Below are 20,655 nucleotides of genomic sequence, written 5' to 3'. Positions count from 1 at the left end.
ATAGGTGTTGATTGTGATTGGTAATCAGCTAGTTTTTAAGTATGGAACTAAACAGTTCTAACAAGCAATTTGACAGTAACAAAGTAGGAATGTTTTGTCTTTATTTCATTTTATTGAAATTATAATAACACCAGTTTGAAAATATGTAGGAATATAAGTGGAAATAAAGTATGAGCTATCAATCTTTATCAGAACAAGCCATAGAGCTGAGCTCAGTTGTCTTGTGTTCTTATTTGACCACTAAGTTTAAGATTCTTGCATAAATACAGAAGCTCTGAACTTGCTGGCTGCTATTTGCTGATGATTTGTTAATTATGCTGTGATGTTGAACTCCTCATGGGAAAATCTCATGGCCAGCCACACATCTTATTCTATTAATATCATCAAGGTAGGTATCATATCCAGCTCTAATTTAATAAGGAGCTTTGAAGAACATGACTTTAACATTAGTGTGTACCACAGGGCTGTGTGCTTAGCTCCCTGCTGTACTTGTTCTACACCTATGACTGTGGCGAAGCACAGCTCCAATACTATATTCAAGTTTGCTAATGACACCACTTTTGTGGGCTGAACCAAAGGCGGTGATGAATCAGCATACAGGAGGGTGATTGAAAATTTAGCTGAGTGGTGTCGTAACAACAACCTCTCAGGCAAAGTCAACAAGACCAAGGAACTAATTGTGGATTTCCAGGAGAGGGAAACCAGAGGTCCATGAGCCAGTCCTTATTGGAGGATCAGAGATTGAGAGGATTAGCAACTTTAAATTCCTGGATATTACTATTTTAGAGGACTTGTTCTGGATCCAACATGTAAGTGCAATCGCAAGGAAAAACAACAGCACCTCTACTTCCTTAGGAGTCTGCGGAAATTCAGCGTGACGTCTAAAACTTTGACAAACCTCTATAAATGTGTCGTGGAAAGTGTATTGACTGGCTGCATCATGGCCTGGTAAGGAAACACCAATACCCTTGAATAGAAAATCCTACAAAAGGATGTCCCAGTACATCGTGGGTAAAGCCCTCCTAACTATTCACTACATTATGCTTGCATCTTTTATTTCATTTGTTTTTCTTATATTCTCCTGTTGTTTCTTGACAATCACTTTTCCCATATTATCTTTCCACACAAATGTTCAACAATGTTTTTTTGGCTTTTAAATTTTATCCTTCCTATTATCCATGTTCTTTTCCTCATTAATTGCTGTTCATCTTTAATATCCTTCAGTTCTGAGGGTTTGAGATATGATTTCATTTTTATTTACACAAATAATGGCTGATCATTTGAGTAATTTCTAGCATTTACTGATTTTGCCACTTTTTCTTTTGTATATTGTGTATAATTTTACAAATATACATTATATTCTATCATAATGTCTTGAAGAATGAGCTTTGACTTTTTTAGATTGGCCACAATCTCTAACTTAAGTTGCACAGAGTTCTTTTAAATTAAAGTAGATCCTGACAAACTCACAATTTTATTATATTTTGTGTTACATTGAATAAATACAAATGATTTTGTTTTCTTTCTTGTCCTTTTTTCTTTCCAGTGATAAAAAATATGGGTCTCTTGCTCTAATATGCGAACTCATGGACATGAATATCTATGAATTGATACAAGGTCAGCACTGTTATGTTGCCTGAATTTGAATATCTGTTGCTGACAAATAATGCAGTAAAAGAAAAAGTTATATCAGTATATTTTCTCAGGACATTCCTTGTATTAAATGATGTCAATCTTTACAAGAATCTAACACAGAGTTGCAGAATTGAGAAATCTGTGTATCTATTTCTGATTATCTGAAAATTAAAATCCTTGCATTTCCACAAACTATTCATATAAACAAAGTTTCCATTGTACATTTTGTTTGCCTCTATCTGATATAAATTGTAATTATATCAAGTTGGATTTACACTTTTTCTGTAAAATCTGTCACCATAGCATTTGATTTGTTCTAGCTCATCATTGAAGATTGCAGATAAACCATGGTGTCTATCCAATATTATCATAATTTTTATTCAAGAATTATTTAAAAACAAAGGAAATATACCTAACTTTAAGGGTACAGAACTGAGGAATACAGCATCTCTGAGAAAATTATTGAAATTGAATGTGGCATGAAAATAGAAACATTTGAAATTTACTTTGAAGTTGTAAGGGATGCTGGATGAACAAGAAAATATGCATGTTACAGGACTGTGGCAAAATTTTTAATGACCTAGATTAGTATGAGTAGGGAGGAAAAGGATAGCCAAATATCCAGCCTGTATTGACCACATTAGAATAGCTTGGATTGAATTGAATTGACTTTATTACTTACATCATTCATATACATGAGTAAAAATCTTTGCGTTACATTTCTGTCTAAATGTGCAATTTATAGTAATTTATAATAAATAGTATGTATTACAGGACAGTCAATATAACATAGAAATACAGTTGAGTCAGCATGAATATATCAGTCTGATGGCCTGTTGGTCCTGGCTTAAATGCTGTGGTACCATTTCCCAGATGGTAACAGCTGGAACAGTTTGTGGTTGGGGTGACTTGGATCCCCAATGATCCTTGGGGCCTTTCCACATATCTGTCTTTGTAAATGTCCTGAACAGTGTGCAGTTCACATCCACAGATGTGCTGGGCTGTCCACACCACTCTTTGCAAAGTCCTGTGATTGAGGGAAGTACAGTTCCCACATCAGGCAGTCATGCAGCCAGTCAGGATGCTCTGAATTGTGCCCCTGTAGAAAGTTCTTTAGATTTGCAGGCCCATACCAAACTTCTTCAACCATCTGAGATGAAAGAGGCATGATTGTGCTTTCTTCACCACACAGCCGGTATGTACAGACCACACCACATGAGATCCTCGGTGATGTTTATGCTGAGGAACTTCAAGCTGTTCACCCTCTCAACCCTAGATCCATTGATGTCAATAGGGGTTAGCCTGTCTCCATTCCTCCTGTAGTCCATAACCAGCTCCTTTGTTTTTGCGACATTGATGGAGAGTTTATTTTCTTGACACCACTGTGTCAGGGTGATAACTTCTTCTCTCTAGGCTGCCTCATTATTTCAAAGGTGGTTATCATATTAGTACTTCTCCAATAATGGAAATTGTTATAGCACTGACAATTTGGAAGATGTCAATAATCCTAAAAAAGTAGTGGTATGACAGAGTTTGCTACAGTTGGCTGCATTTTCAAATAATGTATCTAAAGGGCATTATGTGGATAAGAAATAGAAGGCCAAGGAAATATTCTTGATAATATTAGAGATAATAGTAAGAAGTGGAAAAGGATGTAATTGAAGATTACTTTCTAGCTATAACTTGATGGTTTATGATAGAGTCAAATAACTGGATTGGCTTTGGAGGAGTTGGGTCATGGGTTCAATCCATTCTGTTGTTCCTCATATCCATAATGAAATAAAGCATGAAGTCAGGCTCTTTAGCCCATGAAATCCACACCTACCATCAAGCATGCATTTAGTGTAGCCCCACAATAATCCCACTTTATTCTTTCCACAATCCCATCAATTCCCTTCAGACTCTCCCACTTACACACTATGGGTATTTACAGTGAACAGTAAAACCTACTAAAGCAACACAAACAAAGTGTGGAGGAACTCAGCATGCCAGGCAGTATCTATAGAAAAGCATAAACAGTTAATATTTTGGGGCGAGACCCTTCAGGACTGAGAGGGAAGGGTGAGATGCCTAAATTAAACTGGGTTGGGGGGGAGAGGCTGGCTGGAAAGTGATAGGTGAAGCCAGGTGGGTGGGAAAGGTCAAGTTACCTACCAATCCACATGAATTTTGGACATGGGAGAAAATCAAAGAACCTGCAGGAAACTCATGAAAGAATAATGTTCAATATTTTCTGTCCCAATATAACCTTGTATAAAATTTTCACAAACAGATTATTCACTACTTTGATGTGTGTGGATAATTGAAGTTGTACCACATTTTAGAAATGATTACTTTACAATTCTATGTCAAATAAACAGGAATGCTTACATATGGATCAAAAACATATATAGGTAAATACAGGGAAATTATGAGATAAAGGTAAAAGATGACATTAGTAACTCAAAACCTGTAAGGTCATTTCCATCATAAGACAATGAGGGACATTTCAAAAGAGGTATGCTAAATTATAAGGGTATAGATAGGGTAAATACAAATGAGCTTTATTTAACTGAGTTTGGGTGGAGACTAGAACTAGAGGTCATAGGTTAAGGGTGAAAGGAGAGATATTTAAAGGGAGTCTGAAGGTTTTTTTTCACTGAGAGTGGTGCAAGTGTGAAACAAGCAGCCAGTGAAAGTGATGGATGTGGTTCAATTGCAACATTTAATGGAAGTATATTGATGGGAATGGTGGGCTGTGGTCCAGACGGAACGAGGCAGAATAATGGTCTGGCACAGTTGAGATGGGCTGAAGTGACTGTTTCTGTGCTGCAGTGCTCTATGACTCTAACTCTGTCAGAGACCCTAGACTGTAATCGTCTTAAAATGCAGGGATCGTGAGGCTAAAATATTCTCAAGAAACCAGTGCACTTTTTGCTTTTACTTAAGAACCCTTTGAAAGTGTGTTTAGAAATATATAGTCTATGAGTATAATTTATAATATTTAGTTGAAGATTTTTAAGAGACAAGCAAACTAGTTTAACATTTACAAAAATGCTCTTATTTACAGGGCGAAGGCATCCTTTACCTGAAAGTAAAATAAAGAATTATATGTATCAGCTATGCAAGTCCCTTGATTACATGCACAGGTAAGCACAAATTGTAAAAATGATGACCATAAATATATTCCAATTAATTATGGTCCTGGTCTTAATGACAATGGCCACAGCCAATCATGGGGGAACTTGCGTGATCCAGACACAGATTCTGTGTACCAGAGCATTACAGGATCCAACAGTAAAGCTTGAGTAGTATCAGAATCCTCCAGGTGCACTGGCGATGCTGTATCTCTGAAGACACCCTGCAAACAGTCATTTTTAACATACAAAAATAAAAGGAAAATATGATGGTTTGAAAACTAAATCCACTAAAATATTTAATTAAAACATAATTAAAAAGCAGCTTAACTGCTTGCCTTTCCTGTCGTCTGACAGTCCCCAGTGAAATCACAGACTTGCATGTATACAAAGTTCAAAGTAAAATTTATTATCAGAGTACATACATGTCACCTCATACAACCCTGAGATTCTTTTTCTGCGGGCATACTTAGTAAATCTATAGAACAGTGATTGTAAACATGATCAATAGACAACAAACTGTGCAAATACAAATGACTAGACTGAACTCCTGCCTCAGCAAGGACCTGGACCCATTGCAATTTGCTTATTGTCACAATAGGTCAACAGCAGACACAATCTCTCTGGCTTTTCACACGGCTGTAGACCACCTAGACAACACAAACACCTATGTCAGGATGCTGTTCGTCAACTATAGCTCAGCATTTAACACTATCATTCCCAAAATCCTAATTGAGAAGTTGCAGAACCTGGGCCTCTGTACCTCCTTCTGTAATTGGATCCTTGACCTCCTAACCGGAGGACCACCATCTGTGCAGATTGATGATAACATATCCTCATCGCTGATGATCAACACTGGCGCACCTCAGGGGTGTGTGCTTAGCCCACTGCTTTACTTTTACTCTGTGTATACACATGACTGTGTGGCTAGGCATAGCTCAAATACCGTCTACAAATTTGCTGACAATACAACCATTGTTGGTAGAATCTCAGGTGGTGACGAGAGGGCGTACAGGAGTGAGATATTCCAACTAGTGGAGTGGTGTACCGGCAACAACCTGACACTCAATATCAGTAAGATGAAAGAGCTGATTGTGGACTTCAGGAAGGGTAAGATGAAGGAATACATACCAATCCTCAGAGAGGGATCAGAAGAGGAGAGGGTAAGCAGCTTCAAGTTCCTGGGTGTCAAGATCTCTGAGGATCTAACCTGGTCCTAATATATTGATGTAGTCATAAAGAAGAGAGCATTCTGACAGGCTGCATCACAGGACCGAAAGAAGCTGCAGAAGGTTGTAAATCTGGTCAGCTCCAACTTGGGAGGTGTACCCAGGACACCTTTAGGAAGCAGTGTCTCAGAAAGGTAGTGTCATTATTCAAGACCTCCAGCACCCAGGACATGCCCTTTTCTCACTGTTACCATCAGGTTGGAGATACAGAAGCCTGAAGGCACACACTTAGCGATTCAGGAACAGCTTCTTCCCCTCCCATCCGATTCCTAAATGGACTTCGAAGCTTTGGACACTACCTCACTTTTTTAATATACAGTATTTCTGATATTGCACATTTTTAAATAATCTATTCAATATATGTAATTGATTTACTTGTTTATTATTGTTTTATTTTATTTATTTATTTTTCTCTCTCTGTTAGATTATGTATTGCATTGAACTCCTGCTAAGTTTAACAAATTCCACATCACATGCTGTTGATAATAAACCTGATTCTGATAAATAAATAGCAATAAATAAGGAACATGAAATAATAAGATAAAGAGTCCTTAAAGTGAGATCATTGGTTGTGGGAACACCAGAAGTAGAATGGGTGTAGTATCAAATCCAGTGGAATATCTGACAACCAATTTCCTAGCTAGGGAGATTTGCAAGATTGAGGTCAACCACTGGATTCCACAGCGAATTCAGCACTGGACTGTATTAAGACACCAGCATTTGATAAGTAAGTTCAGAAATTCCATATTTGACTACCTACTCATGCATGGAAATTTTGGACTTGCTAACATTTTCCAGCAAAATATGGATTATTATAAATTATTGAACCGTATTGAGTTAATGGCTGTTTGAAAGGATTAGCTTCAGAATTATATTACTGAATGTAATGTATGACAAATTTTCTTAAATTTCTTTGATATGATCATAAAAATGTTTTGTTCATACCTTCATTATATTTTTAGAACTGTTGTTTTAGTACTTACAGGGACAAATGATCAATAGTACACTAATTGAAAAGCTATTAGAAAATCATAAATGTAAGAAGTCATGTTCATTTCATTAGATTATGAAATCTTTTTATTTGATACAGAAATGGAATTTTTCATCGAGATGTAAAACCTGAAAATATCTTAATTAAGGTATGTTACTTGTACAGTTTTTCAACCACTCAGAAGAATACTAGTTCATATCAACAATTTTCTAATGCAGTAATTAGCTAATTTTAGTTATGTTGTTAATGCAAAGTGCTTTTGCTACTGACGGACAAGTATAAGAATTCTGGATAAAAACAATAGACTGGAAGTACTCAATAGGTCAGGTAACAAGTGTGCAAATAGAAATGAGCTCTTTCAGGTCAATGACCTTTCATCTGACCTAATCCTTTAATTTCTTGTGTTTATTGTTTATTTCTTATTTCTAGTGTTTGAATCTTTTTTTGCTGAAGTAGAAAATTCACATTGATTTACCATAAAATTAACACCACACAGTAGATGGAAGGTTACTGTATTTCTGATTGAAAAGTACTTGACTTGGAAGTGCTTGTCACTTGCTTGAAGTGGCCAAAATGGAAACTGTTTATTTGGCAACTGATGCAACACACACATGTTGAAGGAATTCAGCAGTTCAGGGAGCATCTAAAGGGAAATAAACAGTTGATGTTTTGGACCAAGATCCTTCATCAGGACTGATAAGAAAGGGGGCAAAAGCCAGAATAAAATGCTGATGAAAGTGAAAAAAAACATGAGCTGGCAGGTAATAGATTAATACAGGTGGGAAGTGGAAGGTAGGTGGTTGGGGGAGGGTAAAGTGAGAATGATGTGAAAAGGTGATAGATTGAGGAACATGGAATCTGATAGGTCGGTAGACTGTGGACCAGAAGGAAGAGGTAGTAACTAGAGGGAGGAAGGTGTTGTGAAGGTAGTAGAGGAGAAAGAGAATGGGTAAAGGCCAAAGGAATAAGGAAAAACAAAGGTGGGATGGGGGGGGGTACAGAGAAGAGTGGTTACTGAAAGTTAGGGGAATCAATGTTTTTCTGATCAGGCTGGAGACTACCAAGACAGAATATGAGGTATTGTTCCTTTAAGATATGTTAAGCCTCAACTTGGCAGTAGAGGAGGGCACAGACTGGGGGAAATCACTTCATTGAGCAGCTTTACTTTGTCTGCTATAACAGCCAAGATCTCCTGGTGGTCAGGCACTTTGTTGGCATTTTATATTCCCACATGTCTGTCAGTTATATTCTTCTAGCATTCTGTGTCTGTTGCTCTAGATTTACATAAGAACATAAAAACATAAGAAATAGGAGCAGGGGTAGGCCATCTTGCTCACCGAATGCAGCATCTGCAATCCCTCTTGTGTGTCTGTTTGACACCTGATGTTCGTTGGCTTCTCTAGCACAATTAACAACATTATATTTCTGGAAAATTTATAACGTATGACATGTAAAACATATCATACCCTCTGCAATTGGATCACATGTCCTAAAACTAGATAAAGAGAACCTGATTAAATAAATAACACAGAAAACATTATACTTGTGCAGTTGCTTATTGAAAAACTGATCCAATATTACATATATTTGTTGGAAAAAGTATGTGCTTTCAGTAACTGGTGTGACCCACTTGTACAGCAATAACTTCAACCAAACATTTCTGGTAACTGTTGATCAGTCCTACACATCGGCTTGGGCCATTCATCCTTAGAAAACTGCTTCAACTCTGAGTTGTTGGTGGGCTCCCTTGCATGAACTGCTTGCTTCAGGTCCTTCCACAACATTTCTATAGGATTATGATCAGGACTCTTGAGTCGGCCATTTGAAAACACATATTTTCTTTTTAAACCATTCTTGACTTACTCTTGTCATTCAGATAATTGTCTTGTTGCGTTATCCAACTTCTATTAAGCTTCAGGTGATTGACTGCTACCCTGATATTCTCCTGTAAAATTTTGAATACAATTTTGAATTCATTGTTTCCTCTATGATTGCAAGTTGTCCAGGCCCTGAGGCATCAAAATAGCCCCAAATCATGATGTTTCTTCCACCATACTTCACAGTTGGGATGAGGTTTTGGTGTTGATGTACAGTGCTCTTTTTTCTCCAAACATAGCGGTGTGTATTTCTGCCAAAAGGTTCAATTTTTGTCTCATCTGTCCACAGAATATTGTCCCAGAGGTATTTTGGAACATCCAGGTGGTCTTGCAAACTTGAGATGTGCCGCAGCGTTTTTTTTTTTGGAGAGTAGTGGTTTCCTCCATGGTGTCCTTCCATGTACAGTATTCTTGTTCTGTGTTTTTCTTATAGTGGACATATAAACAGAGACTTTAGCAAGTTCTAGAGATTTTGCTATTGCCCCTGGGTTCTTTTTCATCGCCTTCAGCGTTGCATGTTCTGCTCTTGGTGTGATCTTTCCAGGATGTCCACTCCTATGGAGAGTAGCAGCAGTACTGAGTTTCCTCCATTTATACACAGTTTCTCCATTTGGACTGATGAACGTTCAGGTCTTTAGAAATGCTTTTGTAGCCTTTTCCAGCATTGTGCATCTCTACAATTCTTCTAAGGTCCTCTGAAAGTTATTTTGACCAATGCATGGTACGTATAAACAGGTCTTTCTTGAGAAGAGCAGGCTCTGCCAGTAACCTGACTTTGTGTGTCATTTGTATAGAGCAGACCACCTCTACAACCTACACCTCCAATCTCATTAATGGGAACACCTGACTCCAAATAGCTCTTGTAGAAGGCATTACCCCAGAGGATCACGTACTTTTTCCAACAAAAATGTTGTATCATTTTTCTCAATAAATAAATGAACAAGTATGATTTTTTTTGTGTTATTTATTTTGATTGGGTTCTCTTTATCTAGTTTTAGGACTTGCATGAAGATCTGATGACATTTTTGGTCATATTTATGTAGAAATAGAGAAAATTCTACAGGATTCCTGAACTTTCTAGCACCACTGTATATTTCTTGGTAGAATATAATACCTGGTATCCTCTTTTATATTATTGGCTAACTTATCTTCATATTTTTTTCTTTTCTCTCCTTATGGCTTTTTAGTTACCTTCTGTTGGTTTTTAAAAGCTTCCCAATCCTCTGCCTTTCCACTATCTTTTGCTGTATTATGTGCCCTCGCTTTTACTTGTGCTGTCTTTGACTTCCCTTGTCGGCCTTGGTTGCCTCATCCTTCCTTTAGAATACATCTTTGGAGATGTATCTATCCTACGCCTACTGAATTGACTCCAGAAATCCCAGCCACCCTTGATAGTGTCCTCTTCTAATCAACTTTGGCTAGCTCCTCTCATGCCTCTGTAATTCCCTTTACTCCACACTAATGCATGATACATCTGACTTTCTCCTTCTCAAACTGCAGAGTGAATTGTATTTGTATTATGATTGCTACGCTTGAGGGTTCTTTTACCTTAAGACGTCTAATCAAATCTGGTTCAGTACACAACACTTAATCCAGAATTGCCTTTACCCTTGTGGGAGAATTCCATTTCATTCTACAAATCCCATTTCTTGGAATCCAGTACAATCATGATTTTCTCAGTCGTTCTGCATATTGAAATCTTTCCATGCCTATTGTAACATTGCCTTATCTCATGCCTTTCCTACCTCCCATTTTCTACCTCCTCATCCTGCTTACTATTTGGAGAACTGTATATAATTCTCATCAGGGTCTTTTTACCCTTGCGGTTTCTTAGCTCTATCCACAAAGATTCTACATCTTCCAGTCTTGTGCCACCTTTCCCTAAAGATTTGATTTCAATTTTTACCAACAGAACCACCCCACCTTCTCTGCCCACGTGCCTATCCTTTCAGTACAATGTGTATCCTTGGATGGTAAGCTCCCAACTGTGATTTTCCTTCAGCCATGACTTTGTGATGCCCACAATATCATACCTGCCAATCTGTAACTGCACTACTAGGTCATCTACCTTATTCTGTATACTGCATGCATTCAAATGTAAACCCTTCAGTCCTATTTTCAGCACCTTTTTCAATTTTTGCCCCATGTTATACTTCAACTCATTCCACTGACTGCAATTTTGCTCTATCTTCCAGCAAACTGCAAAGTTTCAGATTTTTAGTAATACATTCCTCAAGGATTTATCTATACAAGTTTAAATTTTGGAGCCACCGTGTGCTTTACTGTGCAATACTTAATGAAGTTTATTCATGGATCATTTCTGGAGATGGGATGCTTGGTTTAAGAATGTGGTGAACTACATATACCTGTCTGGACACGCCCCCTGCGGACTGCTCCTGTGGCTCCTCCCACAGACCCCTGTATAAAGGCGATTGAGGTCTGAGCCCGACCTCTCTGTCTCCAGGATGTAGTACTGTGGTCAACCACTACTTGTTCTTTCTTCCAGTCAATAAAAGCCGATATCTCACCTTTACGTCTCAGAGAGAGTTATTGATGATGCATCAAAGAATAATTGGGTATTTGGGTAGAATTAGCATCTTTTGTCTAGAGTTGTGGGCCACGAATATTAGAAATTTGTGGAAGTAATTTATTATGCAATTATGAGCTGTACTTGAGGAGGTACTAAGAACTACTCTGTAACTTTGCATTTCTCCAATAATAAAATAGCTTAGTTCCTTTTCCCAAATTCTGCATAGGTTTTCCATGGCATCTTACATCCTGTACATGGCCTCCATTCATGAAGGTAGCACTAATGCTTGGGTGAGAGAGGTGCCATTTATCATCACACTGATGAACTGCTTTCATTGAACTGTAGTTAGTTTAGTCTATTGATCCTTTTCTCAAAGGAAGTCGTTAATCCTTTTCCAAAACATCCCTTTTGTGTCAGATAAGAGGCGCAGATCCTCCTCTGAACAACTGAAGTGTCTGTGAAAGTCTTGTCCATCTGTCACAGATTTCTGTGCTTTTCTGCTTTTTTTTTGCTGAACAGGTTATTTTTGCAGCTGTAAATGTTAATAAGAACGTTTTCTAAATTATTAAGAATGTTTTGTATTAGATACCTTTCAGAAATTAAGATATTTTAGACATTATCAATATTTTTGAGGCACAGAATTTAAAACTATCAAGATGATTGGCTTCTGGTAGAAGCAATCTTCCTATATTGTTCACAGATTTCTAACAACCTGTAAAAATGGGAATTTTTGAAATTCCTGAATTAATTTATCTTAGAATGTTCTTCAAATGAGTTGCCACTGACCATGATTGTATCTTGGTATCTTGTTGCTGATTAGAGCATCAGAAAAATTCATGTACCATAAATATGAAAAACACTTCCAACATCAGTGTTTCTGTGGTACTTCACTTTGAAATGTACTTTTGAGAGAGTCATTCAAGTTTATATTGGCACTGTTAGTATGCATTTTTTTTCAGGTACCTTGTGCTTGAGCTCTTAGGATTAACACTAGCCTTTTAACCAATTTTAACCTTTTAACAAAATGAAGTATATAAAATTTCTGGAATCCTACATGAAAGTTGAAACTAATCTCTGTTAACTTATGTCATGTCTCCAACCTCTTAAAGAAAGTGAATACTGAATTCAGCTGCTTCTCAATGCCATCGTACCAGAGAAAGATTTGACAAAAACAGTGGAAGCACTACCAAGAAAGAGCACATCACCACTGGTGACTTTGAAATCCCAATGGAAGATCTGGATTGTAACAGAGTTCCTGAAACTTGTGAAGTAACCAAAAGTTGAAATAAGGCTGCAGTAAAAGGAGTTGCTGAGAAAGAGAGAAATGCTTGAATGTTACCCTAGGAATAGCCCCTGTGCAAGAAAATAAAATCAACTGACAAATTGCCTGAGTACAAGAAGAGATGGTAATAAATGCCAGCTATCAACAACTAACCACTGCTCTAAACATATACCACTGTGTCTGTTTTCACTTGCACATCTGATAATTCATACACAAAACTCACATTTGCACCAAACTTACAGAATGCAACCATGACATCATAATCTACTGACATTAATGCAATGTGTGTGCAATGGTCTTCGTTTCCTCTTGTAGGAGATGTTAGAAGCAGATTTGTGGTACCCACAGGTTCAGATCATTGGAAGAGAAGCAACTCATTATCACAAGCCTGGCTTTCACTGTGAATGAAGAATATGTAACAAGATTATATTGTTGTGACTCTTCTGAGATTGTTACCTCACAGTCATTGGAGGGTACCATGGAGGCAGGATCTTCATGTGGTGAGCCTATATGCAAGCTTCCTGGGTGGCAGAGTTCCAGAGGACTTGAATGAGACAACCAATGGATGAAGGCTGATGAACATATAAATAGAGATGCTTTTAACAACCTGAAAGCCTGTATAAGATGACATGGGTATAGGGGAACTGCAGTTTCACCTTCTCCAATGTTCTATGTGGAATATGGAGACTACCTTTTCCAATTTGGAAGTGATGGCTAGCTTTACGCCAGCACTTATGGACTTAGCCATAGGCATTGTTGGCTGGGAGAGGTTACATATTCTCTTCAGCACATACAAACTATATCTACTTTGGAAAGTTGGGATTCTGCCTTCATAGTTTGGACCTCATTGAAGAGAGAAACTCTAAAGGTGAGATAGCTCTCCAGCAAACTGTCCTTGGATTGTTTGGATAACCAATATCTTATCCCAGGAGATCGCATGACACCATGGAATACAAATTGGCTCTCTCAGATTGACTGATTGAATGCTTGCTTCCAACACTGCCTCTCTGACATTTGTCAAAATTGCTCATTAGATACCTAGACCAGATTGGTGAGAAGGTGTAGCAAGTATAAGACCTAGAATCTATTTTGGAAAATATAAGAATAGCGAAGATTCTAAATAATAATGCTCTGGGATTCATGCTAGGAGTCATTAAAAACATTCACACAACAGTATATAGTCAAACACCTATAAGGATGGTGAAGTAAATCTTTTGCTAGATAAAAAAGGTGCTAGGCAAACAATTGTGGCTGAAGTCTAACAGGTTCTCTGGATATGCTGGCTTACATCCTACAAAGTCTAAAAAAGTGCCTGCAGAGAAGGTGGATGTATTGGCTATAATCTAGCAAAAATACCAGGATTCTGAGAGGTCCTGAAGGATCAGAAAAAGCAAATACAATATTATCTGTACACTGATGAGGGCCTCTTGATTGGAGCTGAAACATCTGCAAACATTTTGCCAAGCTCGATGATGAGCCAAGTTTCCAAATAGCCCATCTGAGCTACCAATATTCTGCACCTTCAACTGCACACTGATGGTGGCTGCTTGATTGGAGCTGAAACGTCTGCAAATGTTTTGCCAAGCTCAGCAATCAATCAAACTTCCAAATAGCCAACCTGATCTACCAATATTTTGTAATATTTCAGTCAATACCACTGTTCAAGAAAGGAGTGACAGAAAATAGGCCAGTTAGTCCAAAATCAGTTGCAACTTATTCTCTCACATTGCCATCAATTGATGTTTGAGTATTGCTAGCATTTCTTGTTTATCCTGAAATACTATTTGAAGTGCTTCTGCTAGGAACCTAACATTACCTGTATGGGAGATGTTTCAGCATAGTGAATGAGTAAGAACAGAAGAGGGAATCATAGAGTTGTGGCTGAAAGAAAATTATAGTTGGGAGCCAAACATAGGACCATTAGATGATATGAAGATAGGTGGAGGGGCAGGTAGTGTTGAGGAAGCAGAGAGGCTGCAGAATGACTTGGACCAGTTTGGAGAATGGGCAAAGAAGTGGCAGATGGAATACAGTGTTGGGAAGTGTATGGTCATGCACTTTGGTAGAAGAAATAAAAGCATAGACTATTTGCTAAATTAGAAGAAAATTCAAAAATCTGAGGTGCAAAGATACCTGGGAGTCTTCATGCAGGGTTCCCCTGAAGATGAACTTGCAGGTTGAGTTGGTAGTAAGGAAGGCAGATGCAATGTTAGCATTCATTTTGAGAGGACTACAATATAAAAGCAAGGATGTAGTGCTGAGACTTTGTAAGATATTGGTCAGACTGCACTTGGAGTATAATGAGTAGTTTTAGGCTCCTTATCTAAGGAAAGATGTGCTGGCATTGGAGAGGGGCCAGAGGAGGTTCACAAAAATTATTCCAGGAAACATATGGTATGAAGAGCATTTGATGATTCTAGACCTGTACTTTCTGGAGTTTAGAATGGGAGGGATCTTATTGAAACTTATTGAAGATTGAAAGGTCTGGAGAAAATGGATGTGAGGAGGATGTTTCCTGTGGTGGGGGAGTCCAGGAACAATGAACACAGCCTCAGAATGGAGGGATGTTCATTTAGAACAGAGATTAGGTGGAATTTCCTTAGCCAGAGGAGAGTATCTGTGGAATTCATTGCCATAGACGTTTGTGGAGGCCAAGTCATTGAGTATATTTAAGGCAGAGGTTGATAGATTCCTGATTAGTCAGTACATGGAGGGTTAGGGGAAGAAGGCAGGAGATTAGGGTTGAGAGGGAAATGAATCAGTCATGATGAAATAGTGGAGCAGACTCAATGGGCCATATGGTCTAATTCTGGTCCTATATCTTATAAGACTGATCCTTGCAGAACACCACTAGTCACCATCAGCTAACCAGAAAAGGCCCTAATTTATTCCCACTCTATGGCTTCTACTGGTCAGCCAATCTTCTATCCATGCTAGTATCTTTCCTTTAAGACCATGGGTTCTTATTATGCAGCTTCATGTAAGGAACCTTGTAGAAAGGCTTTCTGAAAATCTAAGTAGACAACATTCACTGACTCCTTTGTGTCATCTTGCCTGTTATGTCATCAAAGAACTCCAAAAAAATTTGTTAGGCAAGATTTTCCCTTAAGGAAACCATGCTGGCTGACCTATTTTATCATGTGCCTCCCGTACCTGAAAACCTCATCCTTAATAATAGACTCCATCTTCCCAACCTCTGAAGACAGGTTAATTGGCCTATAATTTCATTTCTTCTGCCTCCCTTCCTTCCTAGAGCGTGGAATGACACTTGTAATTATACATTCCTCCGGAAACTTTCCAGAATGTAGTGATTGTTGAAAGATCATGACAAATGCCTCCACAATCTCTTCAGCTACCTCTTTCAGGAAGAACCCTGAGGCATAGTCCATCTTTTGTATACCTTCAGATCTTTCGGCTTCCCAAGCACCTTCTCCTTATTAGTGGCAACTACATTCACTTCTGTCCCTTGACACTCTTGAATTTCTGTCATATTTCTAGTGTCTTCCACAGTGAAGACTGTTGCAAAATACTTAAGTTCCTCAACTATTTATTGTCTCCCATTACTACCTCTGCAGCATCATCTTCCAGCAGTCCAATATCCACTCTCACCTCTCTTTTACTCTTTATATATCTGAAAAAATCTTTTGCGATCCTCTTTTATATTATTGGCTAGCTTACCTTTATCTTTCAATTTTTTTCTCCTATGGCTTTTTAAATTGCACTCTTTTGGTTTTTAGAAGCTTCCAAATCCTCTAGCTTTCCACTTGGATTTGCACCCAGGACACACATCCTCTTGAAAAGATGGATTGGGGTGGGTGGGGTTGAGTGGCTCTTCTGGTTTAAAAAAAATGAAATTGCATCCTTGCAAGAGGCGACATAGGAACAGAAAATCTAGAATCCTTATGGTAGAATTAAGAAAAAGTTCTGATAGGAGTAATACATGGGGCTCTGAATTATAGCCAGGATATGGGGTACAAATGACAAAAGGTGAATGAGATGGCATGGAAAAAAGATAATGTTTTTGTGGTCATGGAGGATTTTAATATGCAGGTAGATTGGAAAAATCAGTTTGGCATTGGATCCCAAGAAAAGGAATTTGTAGAAAGCCTATGATATAACTGTTTTAGAGGACTTGTGGTTGACCCCACTAAGGAAAAAGCAATTCTGGATTTGTACAATGAACAAGATTTGATTAGGGAGCTTAAGATAAGTGAATCCTTAGGAAGCAGTGATCATAATATGGTAGTATCCACAATGCAGTTTGAGAGAGGGAGGCTAAAATTGGCTTCATTTCCAAGGAAGGATATGCTGGCACTAGAGCTTTATGAGAATGATTCCAGGGATGAGAGGAAAAACTTGAGGAACATTTGATAGTTTTGGGCATGTACTTACTGAAATTCGGGGAGTGGGGAAGACATATAATCTCACAGAAACCTACCGATTATTGAATGGTCTGCATAGGTTGGATGTTCCCACAAGTGCAAGAGTCTAGGACCAGAGGGCATAGCCTCGGAATAGAAGGATGTCCCTTTAGAATAGAGATGAGGGAGAATTGTCGTCAGAGTGTGGTGAATCTGTGGAATTCTCTGCCTCCTAACTGTGGAGGTCAAGTCATTAGGTATTATTTAATTATTATTTAATATGGGGAAAATGCAGGAGAAGGGGATTGAGAGGGAAAAATAACTCTGCCATGATCCAATAGGGGAGCAGACACACTGGGCCGAATGGCCTGATTGTCTGTCTTATGACAATGAAATGAAAGCCTTGATGTCAAATTAAGGAAAGATGTACCTTAACAGTAAGCCCGAATTGTCTTTCTGCTATTATCATCATTTTTCTGAAATCTTTCCATTATGGTGGCTGAAATGTGATAGGCATAGCAAACTTTGCACAGACTGTATCCAAATAAGAATTATAGCTGCAGAGATTGACCCTGTTGCAGCTATGTGCTTTCTTGTGCAAGGCCCACTCTCAGTGTTAAATGCAGAAATTTGAATCAGTTTTACAGAAGAGATGTAAGGATTAATAATATCCCGGTGCTCTCTTCAAACTTCATATGTGTGTATATTACTCGAGAGATTTTGTAAAAGTTGGGTTCAGAAAACCAACTTTCATGAAATATGTAACTAGATAGCTATTTTTGTGGAATTCTGAGTGAGATTATCTTTATGAATTGTCAACTCTTATTTATGGACCCTTCTTCCAACCACTACCTATGAAACCAAGGAAATTCAAATAAACAAATGAAGTGTGCGCTAAGATTCTGCTCCGAAACTGATGTCTAAAGCAGTATTTTTTTGTTTATGAGGGTGATATTGAAAACTGCTCCATGTTTTTAAAAATACTGGATTTACTGTTACAGCAAAACTTGCTGAAGTTGGCAGATTTTGGTTCCTGCAGGAGTATGTTCTCAAAGCAGCCGTATACAGAATATATTTCCACCCGATGGTATCGAGCCCCAGAATGCCTACTTACTGATGGGTACTACAGCTTCAAAATGGACATCTGGAGCACAGGCTGTGTTTTCTTTGAAATAACCAGGTGACTTTCAAACTTTTTAGTCCTGCTGCATAACCATCATTAATGGAAAAACATTAATATTTTTCAACCATTTGATATCTCAGAATAGTGGAAGAACTAGTAAGCCAATAGGGTATTAGAATGGTCAACTTTAATTCTAAATTCTAACCTGTTGTGGTTGTACCTCTGCTCAGCTAAATACCAAAGTTCAGTAAAAATTCACCAACCAAAAATTATAGTACTATTAATATATAACACTTAAATAATGAGATCTATCATAAGTAGGTTACAGGTATTTCAGTGGAGTGCACACTTCATGCTCAGGATTTCAGATTATATGTGATGTAAATATAGTTTATTTTGTTTCTTCTCAAATAACATTGTCAGGCATGATTCGGTTGAGTGTACTCTCATTCCAAAATGGAAAATTTGAATATTGAGAATATATTCCAGAGGCTAGTAGACAAAAATCTACAATAGTTTGATTGTTAGTGCAAAAATGAATGTATGTCATTTCCATAGTATTATTTTGAAGGAGACTGTTTCCAAGTAAATATTATTCAGTCAACATCGCAAACAAACAAAAAATCAGCAGGTTATTATTTAACTATTGTTTGGGGATTCTTCCTGTATGCAATTTGTCCACCGTATTTCCTACATTACAAATGTAAGCTTTCAGAAAACCTTCGGTGATGATCACCATATAAATTCCAATTTCCTTTATTTGGGGAAACAGCCATGAAACAGAAAGAAATAATATTTGACTCAAAAAGAACTCCATTCATGGTTTGTTTTCCATCTTAATTCACATCACTCTGGGCAGGAAGATTATTTAAAAAGTCACAATTCTTTTAGTGAAACTGCAAATACAAAAAACCCAATAATAATAAATAAGCAATAAAATTGAAAACATGAATTGAAAAGTTCTTGAAAGTGAGCCAAAGTTTGTGGGATCAATGTTGAGATGAGTGAAGTTATCCCCTCTGATTTAAGAGCCTGATAGCTGAGGGGTAATAACTGTTTCTGAACATGGTGGTGTGAGACCTGAGGCTCATGTACCTCCTTCCTGATGGCAGTAGTGAGGAAAAAAGCATTGTATGGATGGTGGGGTCCTTGGTAATGGATGCTGCTTTCCTGCAACAGCACTCCCTGTAGATGTGCTCAGTGGTGTAGAGGGCTTTACCTGTGATGGCCTGGGCTGATACACACTGGCTCAAGAGCCTGATGGATGAGGGGTAATGACTGTTTCTGAATCTGATGGTAACAATCTCGAGGCTCCTTTATCATCTTCCTGATGGCAACAGCGAGAAGAAAGCATTCCTGATGGGAGATGATTGATGCTGCTTTCCTGCAAGAGTGCTCCATGTAGATGTGCGAGGTAATAGGAAGGGTTTTACCCCTTGATGGACTGGGCTATGTACACTACATTGTGTAGGATTTTCTGTTCAAGGGCGTTGATGTTTCCGTACCAGACTGTGATGCAACCTGTCAGTATACTCTACACCACACACCTATAGAAGTTTGTCATCTGTATCATCAAGGAACTGCCAAAGAGTAGAAGGATATACAAATGGACACTCAATTTACTGAAGAGGGAGGATCAATCTTGAGATAACATCAGAACAGTTGAGTTATTCTCTAAATTTGGGGTTGGAATTTGAAAAGGCAAAGGCCCTGACAGTTATGAGTTGAAGGGAAGTATAATAAGCAGATACAAAGACTTCAGTTATGAGTGTATGTGTTGGCCCTACAGACTCACAAGCCTGGCTTCACTATCCAATAAGATATTGGCTTCTACACATGTTACTGCATGTTGCCCAGATCTGCAGAGAGATTTTTGGATTATTGGAAATCTTAATCTAGAACATACTCAATGACACAACCTTATCCTAAGACAACTCTGACCCTTTGAATCTACTTAAATTCTGAATTGTCTGAAATGCAGTTATCTCTCTCCTTGGATATGGACGCCAGGTCTGTACACAGTACTTTAGATACAGGATCACCAACACCCTGAACAGTTGTAACATTGTTTCCAATCACAAGTGCAGCAGCAGTGTGTAAAAGTTTCTATAATATGGAAGTATTTAGGCAGGAGGGCAGAGAAGTTTAAAGTAATATTTCAAAAGTCAGCTGTCCAGTGACTCAGAAATCTGATGGGTTGCCACCTGTTTCACCAGGTAATGTTTGCCATGCTCCTTTTAAACCCACTGGAGCCCTATTTCCGACATTCCAGGATCCTGCATCCTGAATTACTAATCTCACCATGTTCCTGCACTCCCTTTCACCTTCACTGTCTCACTTAAATATATTTTCAAATTATAACGTATAAAGCATTTCAATGAAAAAAAGTAACATCAATAGTAGCTCCCACTGCACCAGATTATTTTACTGTAGTCTATTACAGAGAATGCAGTCTTGATGCTCAGGGAAGAACATGAACTTGGATTCTCAGATGGAAAGGTGACCAATCAC

The 20,655-nt window shown here is 38.1% G+C and overlaps 1 protein-coding gene across 17 annotated transcripts in view; it reads left to right on the top strand.

The window, feature by feature from the left end:
- Positions 1-20,655, top strand: part of LOC132386955 (MAPK/MAK/MRK overlapping kinase-like) — a 107,879-nt gene that overhangs the window by 21,486 nt on the left and 65,738 nt on the right. For all 17 annotated transcript variants that reach the window (XR_009509736.1, XR_009509719.1, XR_009509727.1 and 14 more), the window contains 4 exons: positions 1,547-1,617; positions 4,685-4,763; positions 7,071-7,119; positions 18,023-18,201. Coding sequence is in view for 5 of the 17 variants with exons in the window: in XM_059959352.1 (XP_059815335.1) it covers positions 1,547-1,617; positions 4,685-4,763; positions 7,071-7,119; positions 18,023-18,201 (378 nt within the window). In the remaining 12 variants the exon portion in view is untranslated. The remainder of the gene's footprint in view (positions 1-1,546; positions 1,618-4,684; positions 4,764-7,070; positions 7,120-18,022; positions 18,202-20,655) is intronic.

The sequence above is a fragment of the Hypanus sabinus genome, chromosome 2 (assembly GCF_030144855.1).
Source record: "Hypanus sabinus isolate sHypSab1 chromosome 2, sHypSab1.hap1, whole genome shotgun sequence".
Taxonomy (NCBI): domain Eukaryota; kingdom Metazoa; phylum Chordata; class Chondrichthyes; order Myliobatiformes; family Dasyatidae; genus Hypanus; species Hypanus sabinus.
The sequence above is the reverse complement of the archived record's forward strand: the minus strand, read 5'-3'. Positions and strand labels throughout refer to the sequence as shown.